The sequence below is a fragment of the Argentina silus genome (genome assembly GCF_951799395.1).
Source record: "Argentina silus genome assembly, chromosome: 13".
Taxonomy (NCBI): domain Eukaryota; kingdom Metazoa; phylum Chordata; class Actinopteri; order Argentiniformes; family Argentinidae; genus Argentina; species Argentina silus.
In genome coordinates, this window is record NC_139667.1 from 11210331 (window position 1) to 11233127 (window position 22797).

General features: G+C 45.7%; 1 protein-coding gene across 3 annotated transcripts in view; it reads left to right on the forward strand.

The window, feature by feature from the left end:
* The first annotated feature begins 491 nt into the window (after positions 1-491).
* The window catches only part of LOC310813665 (palmitoyltransferase ZDHHC14-like), a 49768-nt gene continuing 27462 nt past the window's right edge, over positions 492-22797 (forward strand). The window contains exons 1-4 of one of the 3 annotated variants that reach the window (XM_083682730.1): positions 492-752; positions 872-981; positions 1649-1948; positions 21306-21466. In XM_083682730.1, the coding sequence (XP_083538856.1) occupies positions 1710-1948; positions 21306-21466 (400 nt within the window). In that variant the 5' untranslated portion in view covers positions 492-752; positions 872-981; positions 1649-1709. Of the gene's footprint in view, positions 982-1648; positions 1949-21305; positions 21467-22797 lie in introns of all 3 variants that reach the window. The other 2 variants (XM_083682731.1, XM_083682732.1) reach the window with 2 other exon arrangements.

Genomic DNA, 22797 nt, shown 5'->3' on the forward strand with positions numbered 1-22797 from the left:
AAGCAGGCAGAGGCATTGTGTGTGTGTGTGTGTCTGTGTAGGTGGTAAGACTAAGGGGTCAGCTGACTGAAGAGCCCGGGAGAATGTTGTCATCACTATGACCAAAGCGGGTGCATCAGGAACTTCATCCTGCATCACTAGGCCACAAGAAGCGAGGAGGCTGGCATAAGGAGGAGGCTGGCATATCTCATCATGGCAGGAGACCTACCTTGTTTGGATGGTATAAGACAGCCTCTGTTGTTACAAACTCATGGCTAGTGGAATGCATCATCTAATAAATAAGGCATGAATATGTATATTGATTTTTTTTTACTGCTAATTTGTTTTATGTAGCCTATCCTTCAAAGCTGTTCTGTGGGTGTACATTATCTTTATGTGCACTGTCCAATAAGCTAGAATCCGCATCCCCCCCCCCCTCCCACTGACAGAGAGAAGAGGAGGAGTTGTGTGCTGGTTGTGTTTATGTTGTTTAGTTGCAATGAGCAGCACCGTGAATGCTCCAGGAGGACTACAATACAGCAGGCTCGATCGATGTTTCAGCAGCCTGTTTCGGAAAGGTTGCAACTTTTAGAAGCACACGCGAGTGAATACGTGGCAGAATGTTCGGAATGTATCTAGATATCGCCCGTCTATAGCTGAAAATTGACCGAGGTTTCGTTGCTTCATGTTGCGGGAGGTCGTCGACCAGTCAGTGCCCCTGTACGCCACCGCCACCAGCCAGGAGGATGCTCGTCTGAAAACCGCTCATTCTGGTGTGTAGTTGAAGTGGTGGCTCCGCCGACCCACCCTATGCCCTTTTCGTGAATGAAGCGTTTGATGCTATGCTTTCATATATAGTGGACTCAACACATTTGTCGTTATTGAACTCCAGGGAGAAATGATGATCTTGGTTTCGACCTCAGCTCGCAACAAACCCGGATAACGAAAGGAATAGGAGCAAGCTACCAGCAGTCTCAACTCGAGCGAGGCTCGACTTTTTCGGTGAGCTGTCGAGGTTGGGGAAACTAGGATAGGACCATTGAGGGGATTATGTGATGGTATGCCGCCGGGAATATGTCAAGCTTTAGCCCAATCATATCGGAATAGTGTTTTTCATACTAGCTAGCTAACATTAGCCTTGGTCTCCAGCTAACGTTAGCCAGAAGACAGAGCGGAACAAAACGAAAGAAACCCGCAGAAGCTATGCTACTATTCGTCACTTTCCAAAGCAGAGACTGCTTTCCCTTGTTGCTAGCTAGCTAAAGTTAGTCAGTTAGCCAACCAGCCAGTCACCTCTGCGTAACGTCAACCTGGCAACGTTACCAAACTGCGCCAACAAAAATGTATATATTTTTCTCAAGCTAGCTAACTGTTACCAGTAAGCCGACGTTAGTTGAGTGTGCTGCTTACTAGCTACGGTTTAGAAGTTGCGAGCATGGCTATAAGTTGGTGGTTTGTCTGACCCTGCCATGTTAAAGTATGTGCCAGCAGCAAGCTCAGCCACATCTGTCCACTTACAGTTGCCATAAGCCCTAATGGCTAGCAAGCCCTGTGTTGGGAGCAAAACATTGACACAGAGTAGGCTTTCAGTCCAGGAAAAAAGTCTAATCATTTTCAGGTTTGACTGACACATCAACCGCAACTGATGTAATTTGTGTGTTTATTACAGCGGCACTGCTGCCCCTGGCCCAGCTTGGACTCGTTCAACTGTGGGATTCCATTGACGATTGATGCATCTCGGGGTATCTGAGCCTATGCGAGAGTGCGAGTACAGCCAGATCAGCACTCGCAGCTCGACCCCGATGGAGACTCCTTACAAGAAGAGGAACCCCAAGAGGAAGTGGCAAGCCTTCCCGGGTCGGAATAAATTTTACTGCAATGGGAGGATCATGATGGCCAGGCAGACAGGGGTTTTCTACCTCACCCTCGTCCTCATCCTGGTCACAAGCGGACTCTTCTTCACTTTTGAGTAAGTATGGGGCTTTTCCAGGCTTTCCCAATTGATCACTCAGCTTTTCAATTTGGGGTTTGGACTCTGTTTTTCTTTAGCTGTGACACACAGAGGAGCCAGGGTTTATTGCACAGCCTGTCTCTATTCATTTGCCAGTGGTGGCCTGTGTGTCAATGAGAGTGTCACTCACTCACTACCCCTCAAGGTGCCTTTTCACCTTGAGCTGTCACATTGAGTAGGATCTGGCCGAGTATCTGACAGCCATTGCATCTAGTCAGCATCAATGCTTAATCTCAGTACCTCTCAGGGAATCTCGCATGGACGGTGTACAGAACATGTCTTTTCTCATGTATTAGTCATACTCAATCATGCCTCAATCATGTTATTAGTCATACTGGCAGTGAAATGGAATGCTCCCGGGGTTACCAGCATGATCCTGGGACATGTAGTACGGTTTCTTTTGACAAGGTGTGGCTGTTGTATTTAGTCTCTTATCGCTCCCACACTGATGGATCTGTGGTTGAAAGGTAGCAGGCATGCCCTTGCGTGTCGAAGCCGGAGGTGGTCAGATTTCTAAAGAAGTTAATTTCCGTTCCATTATTTGCAAGATGGTTACCGTGTTCAAATTCCCCCCTCCCACTCGTTTTTTTTTCTCTGACTTCTGTCCTGGGCACCGCTTAAAGTTAATTGCTGAATAGAATGCATCTGATATGCTCTGTCAAAGTTTTCGCTTAACGATAACACCCTCTGTCTCTCATCCGCTTTAATTTCTACTTTCTTGTACACACAGGCCTGTTAAAAAGTCCTATGCCACCACAACACCTTGTAGAGTGAGAAGGAAATGGTATTGGTATGACCTGTTTTCTCTGAAGTGCCAGACCTCCCAGCCCAGACTGGTTTACCCTCTTATAAAACGTGTGCAGATCTTTGTGACATGTTGTTTATACCATGCGGTGAAATACAACGCCTGTAAAAGAGAGCAGTAGACAGCTACACAACAGACAAGCTCTCTAGGATACTTCCCTCTGTACTTAATCACAGTCAGTCTCTCCCAGCCCCTGCTTTAAAACAGAGCCCTCTCCTCTATCTCAGTGGGAAGACAACCTGTATCACCCAGGGGAGACTCTCACTCTCTCTCTCCATCCCTCCCCCCTTCCCCTCCTCCGTTCCCTACCTCGTCCGTTTTGAGCAGGTTGTAAATTGGCCCTCTGTGACCCCATGGTTGTCATAAGGTACATGGGGGAGAGCATGTAGAGGCAGACACTGAGCTGTGTTAGCAAGATGGAGTAGATGTCTCTAAAGCACTGAGCTGGTGTAGTCACTCTCCCAGCGCCAGTCTTCTTGACGAGGCTAATCACTCTCTCACTGACTCACTCCCTCCTGCTCCAGGAGCCAGAAAGCTCTTAGAAAGATAAGAAGCCTGACCCGTCATGGATTTTGTTGCTCAGTCAGGCTGCTTCGATCTCAGTGTGTGGCAGTGGTTCGTGTGGAAGCTATCGATGCCTGTCGATTGGCGACAATGTTGTATACGGTTTTTGTGTCGATGTTGTGATGTGATATTTTCTGTAATCTCTGATCTGCTGCCAGTTGGCCTATTGAATGACTCCCCAGTCCAGTATAATCCTCTTGACTGATCAACAGTGACTGTTGACAGTGACACCCCCCCCATCCACCCGCCCGCTTAGGCTACTCTTCAACACACTGACCTACCTCACCTTGTCCTTGTGTTATAATGAGAGATACTGACAGTGATGTAACTCAAATTCAAGGGTGGTTGTGAGAGTTCATCGCATAAAATATATATATATATATTTTTTTTAACCTGAACCAAACCGATTCTATAGAACAGTTGAATGATGTCTAAATATAGATGAAAGCGAAAAGAAGCCTGTTGACTGCTGGAATCACATGCACACACACACACATATATATATATATATATATACACACACACACACATACACACCTGGAGGATACCAGATGCTTCCTGATGATACCCCCCTCAGCGCTTTATTTCCTGCACCCTGCCCAGTGGAGCAGTCGCCTGGTGTGTCGCCCCCTGTTTGTTATGACTACAGGGGACAGTTATAACAGGAACTTCATACATAGGACCGCAGAGCTTCTCTCTTCTCCAGCCCTGCACTGTCCTGGCTGGCTGGCTCCTCTCCCCACCCCCCTCCAGGCTAGCAGAGTCCTCCTGGCTGTCCTCTCGCCCCCCTCTGTTCAGCTGAGAGGAGACATTTATCAGACAGGGCGATAGTCAGTGAGTAGACTCGTGTCGTCATTAACGGTAATGTGTTGTTTTTCCCCGATGCATTATCCTGCCTCCCCTTGCCCTCAGTATGGCTCTGTTTCAAACTAAGTCAGGGCTTGGCTGCCATAGCGTTTCTGTTCCTCTTTCTCCTTCAGATGAATAAGCGTCACTGTCAGGATAAAGATGTGCTGGGCCCTAAGCCTGTGGTGTCATATGTCTTAGGGCCAGAGAGGACTGATGTGACCAGGAACTCCCATTGCACAACAGCAGAAGCTCAGTCATTGACTGGCCCTGAACTCAATCAGAGGTCCGGTCCGATCATCACAGCCGTCGTCCCTCTGCTTTCTCCACACTTCCTTCCATTCGCTCTCAAATGGGTGCGTGGGGGGGTGGGTGGATGCGTGGGTGATTATGATTGAAGGCTATAGACACAAAGTCCCTATATTTTCTCAGCTATGCATATATATGGTAAGCCTTCTCACTAAGCACCCATCTTTGATCTGTCTCTTATTCTGTCTCTCTCCGTCTCCCAGACAGTCTGCATGGTGTCTCGATGCATGTTGCCTATGTGGCCCTCGCTCCCCCTTGTCTTGTTAAGGTCTTGTTTGAAGTAATCAAGGTGACAAGTGAAGACTTACTGTCATGGAAAGTGTGCTGTGATGACCAGATCAAATGTAAACGTGAAAGCGGGTTCACCTGAGCATCGCCTCGTCATTTTAGGCCTGGGCTGGTACTTCACACTATGAGGAATGAGCTGGAGATGTGTGTGTGTGTACCTGTGCGCGGGAGTGTGTACCTGTGAGCGTGTGGGTGTGTACCTGTGCGTGTGTGTGTGTACCCGTGCGTGTGTGTCAGTGTTGATGGATGTTGGATCGAAGCAGCCTTTGTTAAACAGTCTTTTGGAGCTAAGAAATGTGTACAAAAGAAAAAGGAGCTGCTAGATTATGTGCTGAATCTGTCAGGATGTGCAGCCAATCGCCCAGGCTACAGAAGGAGCACCGGCAGTATGGTTGCTATTAGAACCCCTGCTTGGTCTCGCTTTGAGAGTTTCGTGAGAGAGAGAGAGAGAGGAGCAGATCCCCTTTGTTTGTTTGCCATATTGTTCTCTAGATAGAAATCTACATCTCGCCCTAACATCTACCACATGTCGTGTGTGTGTGTGTGTGTGTGTGTGTGTGTGTGTGTGTGTGTGTGTGTGTGTGTGTGTGTGTGTGTGTGTGTGTGTGTGTGTGTGTGTGTGTGTGTGTGTGTGTGTGTGGGAGAACAACATCTAATTTTTTGTAATGTACTTAGTGAGTAATGTACAGGTGTGTGTGTGCACGTGTGCGTGCGTGCGTACAGTGTTCTTATCCCATCTTCTCCTGGTTTTACACTTGGTAACAAGGCAGACTTGTTCCTCCAGCATCACGCGACCACAGACAAAGCCGGGGACAGCCAGCTTGACATTGAGGTGATCAAATGCAAAGCCTTTAGCAGCACAGACACATGGGGGCTCACAGGAATGGGAATGTTTATTCTACAAGGTGTGTTCAAGGCATGGTGTTTGTTTGTCTAGTTTGATTTAGGAGCGGGCGGATGTTAACATTGGCAAGCAGGATCATGTCGTGCATGCATGTGCGTACACATACCCACACACACTATCCCTCTCTTTTTGCCTTCCTTTGCATAGTCTAATCCTCGACTGAATTCCTCCTCTTCACTGTGTTAGCTCAGATTGTCTAAGTCCATGCGGAGGACCACTCAGTGCCTTTCAGAAACGTCTTTAAACCATGCGATTAGGATCGACTAAAAGCTCAGCAGTTTTGCAGTGGTGAGTGAGCTTCGCTGTGAGGCAATGCTAATGGACGGCCATGCACAATGTATTTAGCCGTCAGCAGTGGGTACTTTTGAACCGCCTGAAGATGGAGGACTCAAGTGACCGAAGGACCCCCTAGCCCCCCATACACCTACGATATTCTCCATCTGAGCTAAACTCATCAAAAGGGTAGACTAGTAATTGCAGGCTGTAGTTTAGACTCCTCATCAAAGCAGAATGTTGGAAAGCAGCTTAGATGGACATGTTTTTAATACTAGTGAAGATAATCATAACCCTGTCCCACCCACACATCAGCATGAATGCCGGTGTGTGTGATCATTTGTTTACCTTCTATTTGCTCATCACAGTAAAGTGCACTGTCATTATTCAAATGCTCCTGTTGAGCAGCTGCTGCGGCTCTCCAATCATTCCCTGGTCATTTGCATGGCCTGTGCCTCAGCAGGTACCAGCCGGTCGCTAACAGGGTGGCTCCAAGTCTGGTGGCGTGTTTCTGGTTTGGATGGGTTTGAACCCAAAGCTCTCAGTTGCCAAAGGAATTCTCTGAAGATGTAGCGAAACTAGTTCTTCATTATGAGTCCCTGGAACTTTTCTTCCTCCCCTAAAGCTAAAACTGAACGAGGCCTCGTTCCTAGAGACTATTTGCAGATTGTCTTGTTGTTGATGTTGGATGGTTCTGGTTACAATTTCGTGTCCCAAACAGAGGTAGAGGGACATATTTCTGTGAAGATTTGTTTTAATGCTCCAGAGAAGGCAGGGTTATCAGTTGACTGCTTTACAGCAGCTTTAAAATCCCTTAGACGGGCATGTCAAGTTGGCTCTTTTTTATTACAGATCTAATGTACTGAAATAGTCAAAAGCTGACCCTCTCCATCTTGATGGCTTATTAGTTATGCACAGTGTTATCAGAGGGACTATGTAGGGCAGAACATGTGTTGAGTCAGTCTATTGGGCCTGTGAAAGGCAGACTATTGTGTGTACAGTTCGGTCAGCTTTGAAAGAAGCCGCCACACCCTTGGTATGTACGCTGTTTCTTGACTATAAAACACTTCCTGATTAACTAAGGCCCATCTGAAAGCATTTCCTAAAGAGCTATTTTTTTCTCTCTCACTCATTTGGTCAGCATTAACTTTTACAGGAGACACCTGCACTTCTGAAGACCATATCCTCACATGTAGGCCTAGGCCTAGCCTGTGTTTCACTGTTAGCCCACACTTGAAAGTTATATTTATTACTGTCCACTATCAACCTGTCAACATTGTCTCTACAAACCATGAATAAGTGATGTACAGTGACACTGGTGCAAAAGGTCAGTCAGCTGCATGTGTGTGTTGAGCAAACATTTCCCCTTTTTTGGACATGACGTCGTTCTTGACAGGTCATGTCTTGTCACAGACCTTCCTGTTTCTGTCCTTTTCCTGAGGAAGTAAGAGACAGATCTGTCAGCAATGCTCAGCCCAACCAGGAATCAAGTTCAGTGCTCTCTGTCTGTATGTAACAATACCCACTCTCTCCCCCCACCACCCCCCAGGCTGTGAGTCCACCCCTGCGCCCCCAATGTGTGTCACACAGCCTGGTAATGCTAAACATGTCCATCCGCTTGACTGGGAGGGCAATGAGGTGCATTGCATGTGTTAGCAGGTTAAAGTAACACATTTGGAAGGATTTCACACACACCAGATCAGTTCTTCAGGGGTTTTGCTCCTCTCTGCATTGGAGATGTCTCAAAGGCACGAGCAAATCTTGACTCAATAACGAAACAATGTGAAAACATGACGGGGAATAAACGGTTCATTGTGTCTGACAGACCAGCCAAATGATTTCAGCCCGACCCGGGTCACGCTCTGCCCCAGTGCCTGGTGATAATGCAGTGATAATGATAATGATAATGCAACGTAAGGCTCTGCTGACAAAGCTGTGAATCTATATAGATTAAAAAGTAATGAGGGTCCTGTGCTAAAAGCCACCAAGGCTGATGTTTTAATGCACCACACTCAGCGTAATTAATGGACCTTTCAGTAATGCCTTATATTAACTTGCTTAATGGCTAACTAGCTTGCTTAATCATTTTCATTCAGTCTTACAAATGCAGTTCCCAATGCTTAGTCCACACTCTCCATCTTTTACTGCTGCCGTACGAGAGACGTACGATCTCCTCCCACAACGGACACATCTGATGGAAATGCCAACTCTGTCACGTCCAGCAAGCGTTCTGACACAGCTTCTCATACGCATGTTTTGTCCTCATGTTATTGGGAATGAAAAACCCCCCATCCCTTTGCCCCCCCAAGGACAGGAGGGAAATAGCAGGCTTAACTGCTATTAAGCTTAGAGATGGATGTTCTGTGTGTTTGACAGGCTTTTTGTAGTAGATCAGAGGGTATTGATTGCCTCTAAAGCCTTTTAACAGCACAGTGCTCTCTGGCTCCAGAGGGTGGGTGGGCTCTGCCCTGGTGCCACTGAGGGGACAGGCTGTGGGTGACGCTGTGATGTGCACCGCCATAAACCCCCTCAGAAGCTGCTGGGAAGATGAAAGACTTAAGCCTCTCATCTTCTAGCTGTGAGAAAGGGCTAGGCATTGGGAGTGGATTAGAGGAGGAGTTGATGGTGCCAACGTGGATGGGGTCGGCTATTGTCACGATTGATGTGCTCTGCAGGAGGCGAAATGACTGGGAAGACCTTTAGAGATAATATTGCGTGAGATTCCCTGCAGTGATAATGAGCGCGCTCTCCTGCCTCCATCACAACTGAATCGGCATCAATCGGAAAACGGAGGCCGTAGTTGACTGGACATCCTTCTTGTCCTTAGCATTTCCGAAGGGACGGTCCTCAAACGGAACCTCTGATTGACTTTTAATGGGCTTCCTCCTCTTCTTTTCCGAACGGTAGTGCTTCCTAGTGAAAGCATCACAGGTTAATGTTTAATTTCCGTCGTTCCTGTTGGTGGAGGGAGAAGTGGACCTGGCTCTGATTAAGAGTCGCTGTGCTGTTTTGTTGCCCTTTGACCTCTTGGTTCAGCAAAACAGCAAAAGCTTGAGGGCACTGTATTTGATTTAGCCATTTAAGCAATAGGGGTAAAGTTCATTCCCATTGTTTGTGTTATTTGATCCATCACCATTTAACCATGTTTCAGAGGGTTGAGACCTCATTGCGTCATCTGTTTGTGTTACATTTAATCCTGAAGGATATCTCTCAGTATATAATTATTTTTTTTTACTTGCAGTGCAAGGTTTGAGAGCTGTCTTATCTGGAGTCTGTTCTGAACAATAGTTGGCCTTTCTGACTCTGCTGAGGTGCTCTGTGTCAGAGCTCTGCTGTGAAGCTACGCTCACATGATGGCACCAGACGTGGAAGCTTAGCGGGTGAAAAGGCAGGAAACGGTCTGCTCGTGGAAAACGTACGATCGAGGCAAGATGCCAGACACGGAACGTAAACGCTTGTTTACGTCTGCAAGGCTGAATTGAAGCTTTTAAAATTGAAAGTGAGTGTGAGCTCCACAACCCAAATAAACACTCTCTCCATATGGTACGCAGCAGTGGATGGTTCTATCTTCCTCCATCACGTCCCAGCCTGCGGAGCTCAACTGTGGAGCTGTCAGATTTAATGAGCACTAACTTGCATAGCTTAGCATATGGTTCTGTGCGACTTGACAGTAATTGCCTTCCCCACTGTAATATTTTGGTGTATTCATCTTCTTGATATTGACATCCTTTGATCATGGACAGAGCTGTCTAATTAACTATCTATTTTGGTTTCCAGCTAATTTGTTTTTCAACAGATTGATTACCCCAAAGTTCAATTATCTTTCAAAGTCCCTCATTAATTATAGTGTTTTTTTAATGGTAAGAAATGTCTTCCAGGAATGTGTTGGCCTTGTAAGGCTGACAGGCTGTAATTCGTGTCATGTTGAAGGTAGTTACTTTTCATATTGGCCTTTGTATGCAGAAATGTAGTTGCAGACCTAACCAGATATGTACTTGATTGCCTTTTTCTCGCTGTCATATCATTGTATCATTCCAGTAAGCCTGACAGAGAGTCACATGACAAGACCAGCCTTTGCACATGTACAATTTATTCTGCCTCTTCCTGCATCCCCACAGTGAGGAAGAGGCAGGTCTCTATAGCAGGGCCTCGGAATTCCAGAGGTCAGTCTCAGGGCATTCTCATTCATTTTGAGGGGCTTGTGGTGGGACCACTGTCTGCACTCCCCACTGGTTCATGTGGTTTCCTATAGGCTGAGGCCCTCTTGTTGACGACTACGCAAGTTTCTTCTCCTCCTTTTTTAATCAGGAATGGCCTGACTGCATAGACCTCACACTTTGGGATGCCATTACTTTTCCTGGGCAGAATAACATACCCAGACAGTCATCTACGAATCTTTTAGACTAGTAGTAGATATTCAAGTACACCTTTACCCATCTGGAGGCTGATACTTACTCTGGGCTAGGTTATGAGTAGACAGATTAGGCTATAGCACCTTTCCCCCAGTAGCCTCTGAAGCATCCTAACTCCGCAGATTAAAGGTGGTATAAGGTGGTAATTTCAGCATTTGTGACCCCTCGGTTGGGTTTGTGATCAGTTTACGAATTATGTTTTATTGTTTGTCATGGATTACACACTAATCTCAGCAAGTTAAAACCTTCTTCAGTAATTACTTTGACTAATTCGACATTAGAGCACACCGCTGTAACTCTAGCCGAGGTTTCAGAGAACACGCCCAAATCACTGCTCTAACTAGTTCATAGCCTTTTTGACATTATGTGGTTTAACCCCCAGAACTTGTTTCTCATTCCTTAAAAAAATAAAGTGAAAGCAAACCTCCAAAATAACTAGGTCGTGATGCCAGATTCACAATCACATGGGTTCGTCTCAGTAACTATCAGCCTTCGCAGGAAGCTACGAGGGAGGGGAGTGGAGCTATCAGAGAAAGAGTTGTTGAAGATGTGGAATCTGAGAGGACTCTGTGGGTGTCCCTTTTCTCTTGGTGCGCTGTTGAGAAAAAAACAAATTATTTTATGGAATTTTTCTCTCCCTATAAAGTAGGTCACAACGTCAAACTCCTTGGATAAACTCTGCGTGCGTGCGTAGTCAGTTTGATCCTGAAAACCAAGGAGGTTGGAGAGGGTGATAAAACAAAGGAAAAGAGCTGCCATGCAGAAGCAAAGGAAGTTTATGAGAGGTGGTGCTTTCATGCTTGGAATGAGATGTGGAACATCACACTCTGGAACCAGCTCCAGTAAATGACACATCCAAAATGTAACAGAAAGTATCGGATTTGACCCGGCAGCAATTTTTCATTAGTTCTCACGAAGCCAAATTTAATGATCCCTGAAATCATTGTTTTATGCACTTTTTATGAGATTTCAGTTAAAGGTGCTGAAGTAAGTAAGTCTGTTGGGGGGAAATGCCACCTCTCGCCACCACAGCAAAATTCAGGTTGAAGTTCCAAACAAAAACATCCTCCCTAATAATAATGTAACCCCCTGAAATTGACTGTGTCTCCCCTAGAACACCCCTGGCCAGTAACAAAATGTTTGTATACAAACCGAGTGTTGGGTAGGACACTCCATTTAGAAAGCGCTTTCACAGGACCAAAACAGCATTCGATCATTCCCCGATCGCTACCGATTAAACATTGTAATGACTATCATTAAGAAACTTGAATGTTACATATTGCACTTAAAGTAGCTTACCGGGTAGAATTTCGTTCCACTGCTTGACTTATTCTAAGTGACAAGACTGCTGGTTCCTACCAGCTTTGGCCTACTGACCTGGACCCTTTCTGTGCTGGATTGGGCAATAAAGGCCGACTGCCTGTAGAGATTGAATCTCCTTTTGCACATTTTTGCAGCTGCAGTTCTCAGAATCCTCTGCAGGTTTGGTAGAAAAGACCATGCTGGAATTTCCTGATTGGTCACCATTGTTGTCAGTGTCAACACAGATACACACGGTCAGGTTTCTCTCTGACTTCAACATTCTTTTGTGCTCTAATTGAAGACATGCTGGTGAGGAAGTGGACATGTTCCTTAGTCAAACTACACAATGCAAACAGTTGTTGGACTTGTTTCCCAATGGCATTGCCATTGTCATGTATAGTGCCTCATTTCCTTGTTCTAAGCAAGTGCATCTGACCAGACTATCTGTTGCCCCCCCATGAAGACGTGCACTTCCTAAATGAAGGTTGCAAATTTGACAATGGCTCCATTCTCCTTGGGAATCAATTGACAAGGAAAGTTACATAATAACACTATATTCAGTGATGGTGTATCCTGCCACGAACAGCCATCAATATCAGTGTCATAAAATAGATATTATACTTATGCAACTTCATAAATGGGTCACAAGATTAGTGTTAAAAAAAATATGTCAAAGGGCACTCTTATCCAGAGAGTGTGTCCTTGACCCCGTCTCTCAGCTACGGCGAGCCCCGCTAATGCCTATACTAAACCTCCAAAGGGCCAGTCTCTGTCATAAAGAGCCAGCCTCTGTCCCAAAGGGCCGGCCTCCGTCCCAAAGGAGGCCTCTCAGACTGTCAGTCACCCACCTCAGTCTCACCCCAGGCATCCATAAGAATTTTCTTGCAATAATGGCTGGGTTGTCAACATGAGCCAGGCCCTTGCAGGGGGAGGACTAACTGGATCTATTGTGAAATCACTGGGAGTTGATGACAGACCACTGTCTTTTCTAGGCGTATTTCTCTCTATTCAGTGATCAGTTCGGCCAAGAGACAAATTAACCCTTTCCTGCACTGAATTTGGTGTGCGACCAAAAGTTAAGTTTGTTTATTTGCATATTTTCTATTTCAAATTTGCAGTCATAACTTCATTCGAGGCAGAACATTGTCCCACGGTTGGACATGTTTTATTTGAATTCCCAGAGCACTCATGTACATTGCGCTACTTTCAGACATTTCTCTAGTTTCTTTAGGATAACCCAAATTATTCAGTACAGCTTGCATGGGGCTGTGAAACTTTTGATGATGGCTGTATTTCTTGTCTTAAAATATCCAGGTCTACTCGCAGTCCATTGCAGCAGGCATAGCAGTATTAGAGCCAGCTCAGTGAGAATAATAATCAAGATACCTTTTTATTTAAAAGTCTAGGGTACATGTCTTAGATCTCATAGGGCCTGTTCTGATGAATTGATCACTCAGAAAGCTGTGTTGCTTGGCAGAGTTTTACCCATTGACTAGACCTACATCATCTCATAAGATCATCATCAGACTGCAGTCTTGTGTCTCAGCTATCTGTGTACGGTGTAATAACTGTGGTGGAAATACTGTAACTCAATTCCCTTGTCCTAACCCACATAAAAAAACATGTCCTGGAGATGGAAAGCTGAGAAGTGGAAAGAGATGCCAAGAGACAATAGAAGTTTGAAAAGAACATTTCCCCCCACCCAGACCTCAAGCCATATTGTCTCCCTACGCTGAAATGAATTCCATCTCTTTTCTCTGCCACTATTGTCATTTCAAAGCGATGCTGAATTCAGGGACTATGTCTCTTCAAGTAAATGGTTTGCTGGAATGAAAAAGATTTTAATTAATTTAATCATAGAATCTCCATCTTCGCTGTCTTTGTTCCTTGTTATTTTTCCTTTGAGTGTTGCCCTCAGCTCACTCATGGGGTTGTTTCCAGGGAAACTACATTCCTTCTGAAATTCACCATGTCTGCCATTGGATACTGTCCATCTCCATGGCAACAGTAACCCACCATAGTCCCCGGTCTCTTGGATTTTGGTACTAAACTAATGGGAGGGGGGAATGGTGAACAAATGTTGGTCCAGAGAAGTGCTTTAAGCCTCCTCAGCATTTTTACCTGTCTTTCATCAAATGTAGCCTTGAAAAATCCTCCAGAACCTGAAAAAAGAAGATCCCTACATCCATACTGGATCATAATGAGCGATGTCAGCCTAGGCTATACCTTGAATTCTCTCATGAATGTTAAACAGGCTGATTTGTGTTCCAGACCTGCCGTGTAGCCATGTATCTCCACTGATCCATGTCAGTGGGGAAGAAAATAGCCTCATTGGTCTCAGCATGGAATCTGTCCATCTCCATCACCCTGTCACTCCTTAACTCACCTGACTGCCTCCCCATTTTGTCTGGGTTGTCACCTAGTGACAGGGCTGATGACAGAGGCAGCAGTTATCTCTGCATTAGGAGAGCACTCTGCATCGCCATCTGTCAGTAGACTTTGCATTTAGCTCTCACTGTCTCTCAGGGGAAAAGTAATGGGTTGACATATTGGTTGATATGTTTTGTGCCCATGTTCATGCTTGCATGAAAATGTACATGACAAGTCCTATTGAATTGTTGGAGGAGTTTATATCACATCTGCATGTTAGCAAAAATATCTTTAATGGGGTCAACAAGACTTCTTGGCAATAGGCATAATGATACATCTGCATTTTAGGGCATGTTAAGTTTAGTGTGAAGTCATGTGATACAGGTTAGGTTCATGTGTTTATTTTGTCAAGCATTTGGAAGCAACTGTCACCGTGTTGTCATGTTGAAGCAGTGGAGACAAAGCTAGCTATGAGTTATATTTGAGGGTCTGTGGCCTAAGGTGGTGTGTGATTCATTACAAGTCCGAAAGGGCAAACAAATTGTTCAAGGTTCGACTAATGTACTCTGTGGCTGTCCTTGAGAAAAGGAACACCCTCAACAGTCAAGGAAAAACATCTAGAAAATAGGCTACTTCAGAATTTTGATGAAAGTCAACTGTATGGGGACACCATTTTCTTGAAAGCTATGGTGACCTTGTCTTGTAGCAATGGTTACAGAGATTTGTCTTCCCCTCACAAGAGTTTTATAGCACTTCACATCTTGAGCGATTTCTCATTAGTGCTTGTAATTGTTGGATTCATCAATGTGATGTGTGACCAATCTGACTGAATGGAGGGCAGATTGAATGAGCAGATGAAGTCAGGCTCCATAATGACATTGGACATCGATTTTCGTTTTCCTGGAGATTTGTAATTGCTCTTTCTGTCTGCTTATTCAGTCTAGATATACTTACACAGCAGGGCATGTGTGACAGCCCCTAGCTCCATTCATGCATTTGGCTAGGGTTTTAATCTGTCAGGTATAGGTTGTGTTTTTTGAATATGTAGCCTAAACTGTTAACTTGCTTTGATTTCTTCAGCTCCTCATGTCTTACATTTTCAGACACATGTCACCTTCCAAGACATTGGCCCTTAGACTTTATATTCCTTACAGATGAGACTAACTCACCTTCAAATCAGCTAATGTCAGGGAGATGTCACACTGAGCCATGTGGGGTTCCCTTCACGTTAACTGGATTGAAGCTGGTAGGGATTATCCAGCCTGTTCAGAGCTGTGCGTGTGTGCGTACGTTGACAGTGTGTGTGTTGAGAGAGATGAGTAAGCCTAAGTGAGGGAGCCTGCCTTCCTTCCAATACAGGGATAAACACATGGGTGTTTTGGGCTCAGTATGCTTTTTAACCTCCATTACCCCATTACAGAGAAACCTAGAGGAAGACTAGACTCAGGTCAACCATAAGATTTCTCTGTCACTTTGAGATAGGTACTGTGGTTATACAGTAGCAGTGTCCTTAAACAATTGCAACAACACAGGCCATAGTATTCCTAGTCAATTATTTATTGCAATATTAGCCTACTCAGTAGTATATATTGTTGGCTACTTCCAGTGGGCACAGCCTTCGTTGGAACTTCTGAAAGGTGAATGTAGTCATATTTGATCTACAGTCTTGTTTTAAAGTTCACTTTATATATAAACAAGTGTTTTTATCTCTGTTGACTGCTTTGTTGAATTTTTTTATGCATTCTAACTATCTGGCCTATGATGTGGAAAGTAGCTCTCCTTCCTAAAGGATTGGAGCTGTTGTTGTCTTTCAGTAGTTTTGTATGGGGCTCTCTCTTCAATACTGCGTAAGTGCACAGAAGTGGTTTGCACTCCTTTTTTAATTTCCACCCCCCTCAAGCTCTGCTCAGAAACGACATGTTGTTCCTTTCTGGCACCAAACCATGACGTAACAACAGTAATTTGCCCCTTTTATTTTTCTCTTGTTGCCTCTCAAGGCGGATCGTTTGCTGCTTAGCTTGGTTCTACGCTGTACAACAAGATCTCTTTGGACCCACAACAGCACTGATAATGCTGAGAATGAGTTTCCCTTCCTCTTGAGGGAGCAGGTTGGCACCAGCTGTTTGAAAGCAGTCAGAGGGGATTAAAACCCTCAGGCGCCTAGTCAACCAAATCACTAAACAGCAGACTAGGCCTCCACTTAATGAAACCCACAGTTTGGTGCCTATTTAGTAACAAACATAGCGTACCATCAAATACAGTTGAACAATATTTTGGGCACTGCAAAACCACTCCTCACAATAGTATGCCTTCAGTTTCAGAATAAACCCTGTTTGTGCCCCAGGCAGTTTGTTGGCTAAACAAAGATACCACATCACTTTGGCAGATTTAATTGAATCTTGCCCTAGGATTGGTGCTCTAGTATTTTTCCATGCTCTTTGGCATGTGCAATAACCTGCAGAATCAGACAACAGCACTAAAGATGTAACTATAGTCAGTATGGGATCCCACATCAAAATGACACTCTGGCTGGCTCTGCTGTACAGTACTGTGCAGGGTCAGGTTGGAGGGTTAATATCAGGGAGATGTGCTGCTCCATGCTCCAGGGATTTGGCCCTGGTAATGGATTACCCTGCCAGGTCAGGACTCTGAAACGCATCTCCCCAGTAATCTGTCCCACAGGGATGGCCCTGTACAGAACGAGATGATCTCTATCAGCAGCAGAGCCACTGGTGCAGGGGGATCCACCAGGCAGAGGGGCGCCGTGTTGCATAACTAGTCTGTGTCTCTCTCTTCACACTGAAGCCTACCATCCCATTGAACTTGATCAAGTGTGTGTGTATGTGTGCATTTGTGTCTGTCTTGTGTCTATGTACGTCTGTGTTTACAGCTGCATTCCTGTCCATGTGTGTCCAGGGTGGTCTAGGAGTGAGACCACTGATGTGATTGAGTTGGTATGCTCAACCTTGGTTGAGGTGTTGAAAGGGTCAGACTGTCACTTACATTTAATTTTAGACATTTAGCGACTTAGAGACATCCAAAGCAACTTAAGTACATTTGTCTAAGTAAGTGAATCATCTATACATCTACGTCTAGGTGAATGAGAAAAGGAGTAGGCATCAGAGAGGGCTGCCGGAGTAGCTGTGTTTTCTGGTGTAATCCATGTCTCTGTGAGAGCAAGGAAGTGGAGGGATATGAAGCAGGCGTAAGCTGAGATAGCCTCTGCTTTCCGGGCCGCTGACTGGCAGTTCCAAAGTCCTCCTGCGACAGTGAGGTCGTGGTCAGTTGAGCATGGTGGGTAGACTAGATTCGATGGGTTGCGAGGGGAGGTGAAGCGTCTGTGTCCTCCTGAGGGATGAAATAACAGGAATGGGGAGAAAGCACATTGTGATATTTGCCGGTATAGAGAGAGAGAGTGAGAGGGTTTGTGGGCTATACAAGATGTAGGTAGCTCTCAATACACTCAGAGTAGTGAAAAAATAATCAAATAGAATAAAAATACTTAGTAGTTTAGCCTTCCTCTCAGGCCTTCCTCGATGGACTCCACAGATTGACTCCTTCATCTTTGTGTCAGGCGTCTTCGTGTCAGGAGGCTGTCGCAGAGGCTGTCGCTCTTAAACCGTCAGGATAAAATTGCAGATTCTGTAATTGCTCATGAGGGTTGCAACCCCTCCCACTCAGTCTGGACACCGACTTCACCACTCTGTCCAAATGTAGTTAGTCACATGTCTAACAACACCTAGTCTCACTAAGTCAGATTCTTTATTTAAATGTACCCATCGAGAAATAGTGATGGGAGGCGGTGCATCTGGTCAATTTCACTTGCGACACGCAGATTCTACCGACGTATAAAGAGGAATGCTTTAAATGGAAGTGGGGATTTCAACCAAAACAGGATCTGAGATTAAACAACACCATGCTCTGTCAATGAACCCAGCACAGGTCCTTGGACCACCATCATCATTATCATAATCATCATCATCATTATGTCCAGACTCAGAGCAGAGTACTCCTGTCTCAAGACAGAACAGAAAGCCCAGGACACCAGTCCCCAGTCATCTATGGATCTAGCTATCTCATCATCCTGTCCAGACCAGTACATACCCCTGCTGATGTCCCAGACAACAACACACCACACTACAGCCACTAACTTTGTTCCATCCACACAGCTACACGTCTTCTCTTCTGACTGCTGCTGGGATCTTTGTTTCTGCTGCTCTGTGGAGTTGATAACAAGCATGCTGGACCACTCTGCTCTCTTATCAAATGTTAGATGCTTCTCAATGGTGGAACCACCAGGGCACCCATTTGACAGTGCAAATAAGAATTGTTGGTTTCAACATGGACTGAATCACTCATGATTGTCAATGATTAGCTTTACATCTTTCAATGATTTGTGCAATTTTAATGATTGCGCAAAAACACCTTTTGTGTTTCTGTCAGCCTCGTCTTTTTCGCCTAGTCCAAAAGGTCAGGTTTGATGTTGTAGCTAGCTCTCATCTCCCTGGCACTGCAGCATTGGCATTGCCGAGTGGTGGTATTAATAAAACCCCACAGGATGTAGTGATCTATGTGGCACCCAGCTGGCATCAGCCCCACTGAGGGGACGAGCCTCCCTGAGAGCTGGCCAGCACGCCTGGCACATGCCCTCACCGCCACCCCAAGACTCTTTGCCCAGTCACACCCCTTTTAATGACTCTAGCCATCACACACCCCTTGACCATGTTGTTATCATGTGGGCTGCAATTGGCTAGTCTATAGGTCATCTGAAAGTTTAGATGGTCTCATTCTAACAGCTGGCATTGGAAGCTTCAACGTGTATTAACAGGTTTAATGGAACCTCTTGCTCTTCTGAGCTTCAGATTTGGATCCATGTCCTCTGCCGTAGAGCCAAAGCCCCAAAATGGCAACTGTCGTTTGGCCAGGACGGTGGGAGCGATGGCTCAGGCTCTCCACAGCGGATATGGACGCTCTCCCAAGGTGTTACCATCTGGAGGGGAGGTGGTGTGATGGTGTTATGTCATCATGAGCTCCAGCAGCTTGGAGAAAGCCTCTGCCATACTGTTCTGGGAATCATGTATACAACCACAGCTCTCTAGTGCATAATGCTGTTTGTTTTATTAATGGTTATGACATAGAGCAGGCTTTTGCTGCTGTAGACACTAACCCAGGCTTTGACATAGTAACTGTTTGTTTAAGTAAGGCATGCCAGACGAGACCTCTAGGCTCTTCTTATGTCGTAAGACACACAGCAGGCCTGGAGAAAGTCCCCACCTCTGACTTATGGCATCTCTTGAGCCCAAGCAGGGCTATAGATACACGTCAACTACCTTGCCTGTTAGCATATGCTGTGAAACCTATCTGTACAGCATAGAGTACCTGGCCTCTGTGATCTATGGGCTTCATTTATGAGTTCAGTGTAAAAAGACCCATGAGGACCAAATTGTGAAATTTATCAGAGCATATCAATTTGGGTGTCAAATGTAAGCTAAGAGTCTAGAGTTTTGGGATATGAAGTCAGAAATACATTTCTAATCTCAATAGGGACAATTAAAGCCGTTGACATTTGGTCAAACATATGGAAAAGAAAACGTCTACCAGAAAAAAGTCTTTAAAGAAGTTTAGAAAAACATCAAACCTAGTATAGATAGTATAGATCCCCGGTTGACTAATATCAACACTTAAACAAAATATCATGCATTTCTGTGGGGGATTTCTGTTGCCATCATTCTGTTACTGGATGTTAATCCACTTCACTTACTGCAGCTCAACAACCGATAGAGATGTTTTCAAACTTAAGGTGTCATATGAAAGCTAACACCCCACTCTTTCTGTAGACATATTTGAATCTTAATTTGGAACAGAATCTTATCTTCTACGTGGTTACGTAAAAAAGGGAGATTTTATGGGCATTTCATCATCAGACTTTAAATCTGCACAGGTCTTAAAGTAAATGTGTTTTTTGTTCCATTTTCAGTGGTAATTGTTTTGTAGTAAGTAGTAGCATAGAAGGTGTATGGTTTGTTAAACTTTACTATCAAGGGTTTTTGTTTGGCATACGTTTGAAAGTGAAAGATAGAGCCCAGACAGTCATTCTGTTATCGTGGAATTTCCCCTTTTACCTTTTTGCTTGGCATCGATTTTCTAAAACTGCAATCAGTGAGTGAGTGCAACATAAGTGCTCTGTGAATGGCAGTAATGCCTGTCCTCCCGTCGTAGGCATTTTCTCCCTGCTGCTGAACATTACGGTAATGGAATAAGGGAGCCCCCTATCCCCTCTCTCTCCCCAGTGCCCCGTTCCATGTCATGTAGCCTCTTCACAACAACAACTCCTCTCACCAGGAGGCAGTAATGCAGAGAGGGTTAACTCTTTTGAATGAAGGCATTGAGGTAACAGATCACCAAGGTGTTTTTGACATTTTTATATTAGACATTTTGTTGGGTTCGTACAGTCCGTCTTTTCAACTGTCCCTCCAGGGACGAGCGGTCAACGCATGGTCATCGCGCCTCGTTCAGATGACTTTTCCGAGACCTTTCGATGACCGTATGATTGTGAACCTTGGCTACACTCATGGCGCTGTATTTCGTGCAGCGTTTTCGGTCGACCACATGTGCTCCACGAGCTCATTAATGACCCACTCTTTCGGAATTCCACCGCCACATCCGCCCCCCCCCCCTCCGCCCCGCCCCCCCTCCCCTCTCCCTGGTGGGCTAATGAAAGCAGACGTAGTGGTGGCCAGCCCCTATCAGATCTAATGTGATTACAGTAGTAAGCACCTGCAAGATCATACCCTAACGGGATTAGTGCTAAATTATCTCTCATTAGATCAGATTACAGGCCAGAGGAAACCCTGGCAGAGAAGGACCGGGCAGGGGGGTGGGAGTGGGGGGGGGGCGGATGTAAACTGCGGTCATGCGTCCCTGTTCGGTGTCTCGGGAGTGTTTTGAAATAGGAGTGTGTAATTATAACTGCTTCCGAAACTTTCTTGGCTCACATCGGTAAGCAGCTGCTAATGGCTAACGTGTTTAGCTTGATGCAGTCTGGTTAGACAGTGTGCTTTGTCCTCGTTTGCCTCCTGTAGGTCAATGTTTGTTTTTTGTTTTATGAAGATTTTAGTTTTTAAACCCCCAAAAAAAGCATTCCTCTCTGATTTAGGCTAGGTGGTTGCAGGTGTGTATGCGTTAGTCTAGCACTGACTCTCTGTCTCTCTGTCTCTCTCTCTCTATCTCTCCTCTCTCCAGTTGTCCATTCCTGGCGCAGGAGCTGACCCCAGCCGTCCCAGTGATTGGAGGGGTGTTGTTTGTGTTTGTGCTGGGGACTCTCCTCAGGACCAGCTTCAGCGACCCGGGGGTCCTGCCCAGAGCCACCCCAGACGAGGCCGCGGACCTGGAGAGACAGATAGGTACGACCTCTGTCCGTTTGGTGGATCGCTCTGCACACTCTCTCTCTCTTTTTTTATTTGAATTTTATTTTTTATTATTTTATTTTTTACACCTCCTTCTCTCCAAAACGTTCATTCATCTCGTCTCTCCTCTTCTCACGCCTTCCCTTCTCAACCTCCCTCCTCCCATTTTCCCCTCTCTTTTCCTCCTACCCATATCCTTGTCTCACATTTTCACTCTTCCTCTCTCCTCTCCCTGTTTCTTCCTCACCTCTCCTCTCTCCTCCTTTACCCTGCGGTCACGTTAGCTATCTGAGTTTGATGCTTTGTCTCCCTGTGAGATGACAGACAGGCTTTGCCCAGGGCAGATGAAGGGTCCTCCTATCTCTTATGATGTAAAAGTGTCCTCCTGCCCTTGCTCTGGGAGCCCCCCCCCCTTCCTGCCCCTGCTCTGGACCCCTCCTTTCTCCTTCTCTGGGGATCTCTCTCCCCCCCCCCCCCCCCCCCCTCCAGTCAGAGCTGTGAGGGAGAGATAACACGGAGAGCAGACAATGTCAAACCCTCTTTGACACGTCCTAGCTTTGTTCCCTATCAAACCTGCACACACTCTCTATCCTCCCCTCTTCTTCTCTCTTTCTCTCTCTCCCCCCTCTTCTTACTCTCTCTCTCTCCTATTCTCTCTCTCTTTCTCTCTCTATCCCTATCCTCTTCTCTCTCTCTCTCCCCATTCCCCTTGTCTGTCTCTGTAAGCTTCTTTAGATGAGGCTGATCCAGGGGAGCTGTGGTATGCTGCCTCAGTCTGTTGGGCAGAGGAGACACAGTGAACTGGAGGTGTCTCTGTGTCTGGTCTGTGATCTGCTTCTTCTGGGAGGTTTCTCTCTCTCTCTCTCTCTCTCTCTCTCTCCCCTTCTCTCTTCTCTTCTTGTCTCTCTTTCGCCTCTTTTTGTCTCTCTCTCCTCTCTCTCTCCTCGTGTCTCTCTCTCTCCTCTTCTCTCTCTCTCTCCCCCCCCCTCCCCTTCTCTCTCGCTCTCTCTCCCCCCTCCCCTTCTCTCTCGCTCTCTCTCCCCCCTCCCCTTCTCTGTCTCTGTGATCCGTCTCTTCGGTGAGGTCTTAGCGGTCGATTCTTTGTGTCACAATACATTCATTTCGGTGCATGCAGTATAATCTATTGCAATGTGCGAAATGGCCAAGGCCTAGATGCTTGTCTATTCATTCCCTTCATAAAGCCATGGAATGTGCCTACGTTCAACCCTTTCACCTATTGATATATTCATGTTTAGCACAACTGCATAACCGTATATCATTTGTCCCTTTGACTATCCTGCGATATTCTGTCTAATGATACGATGTGC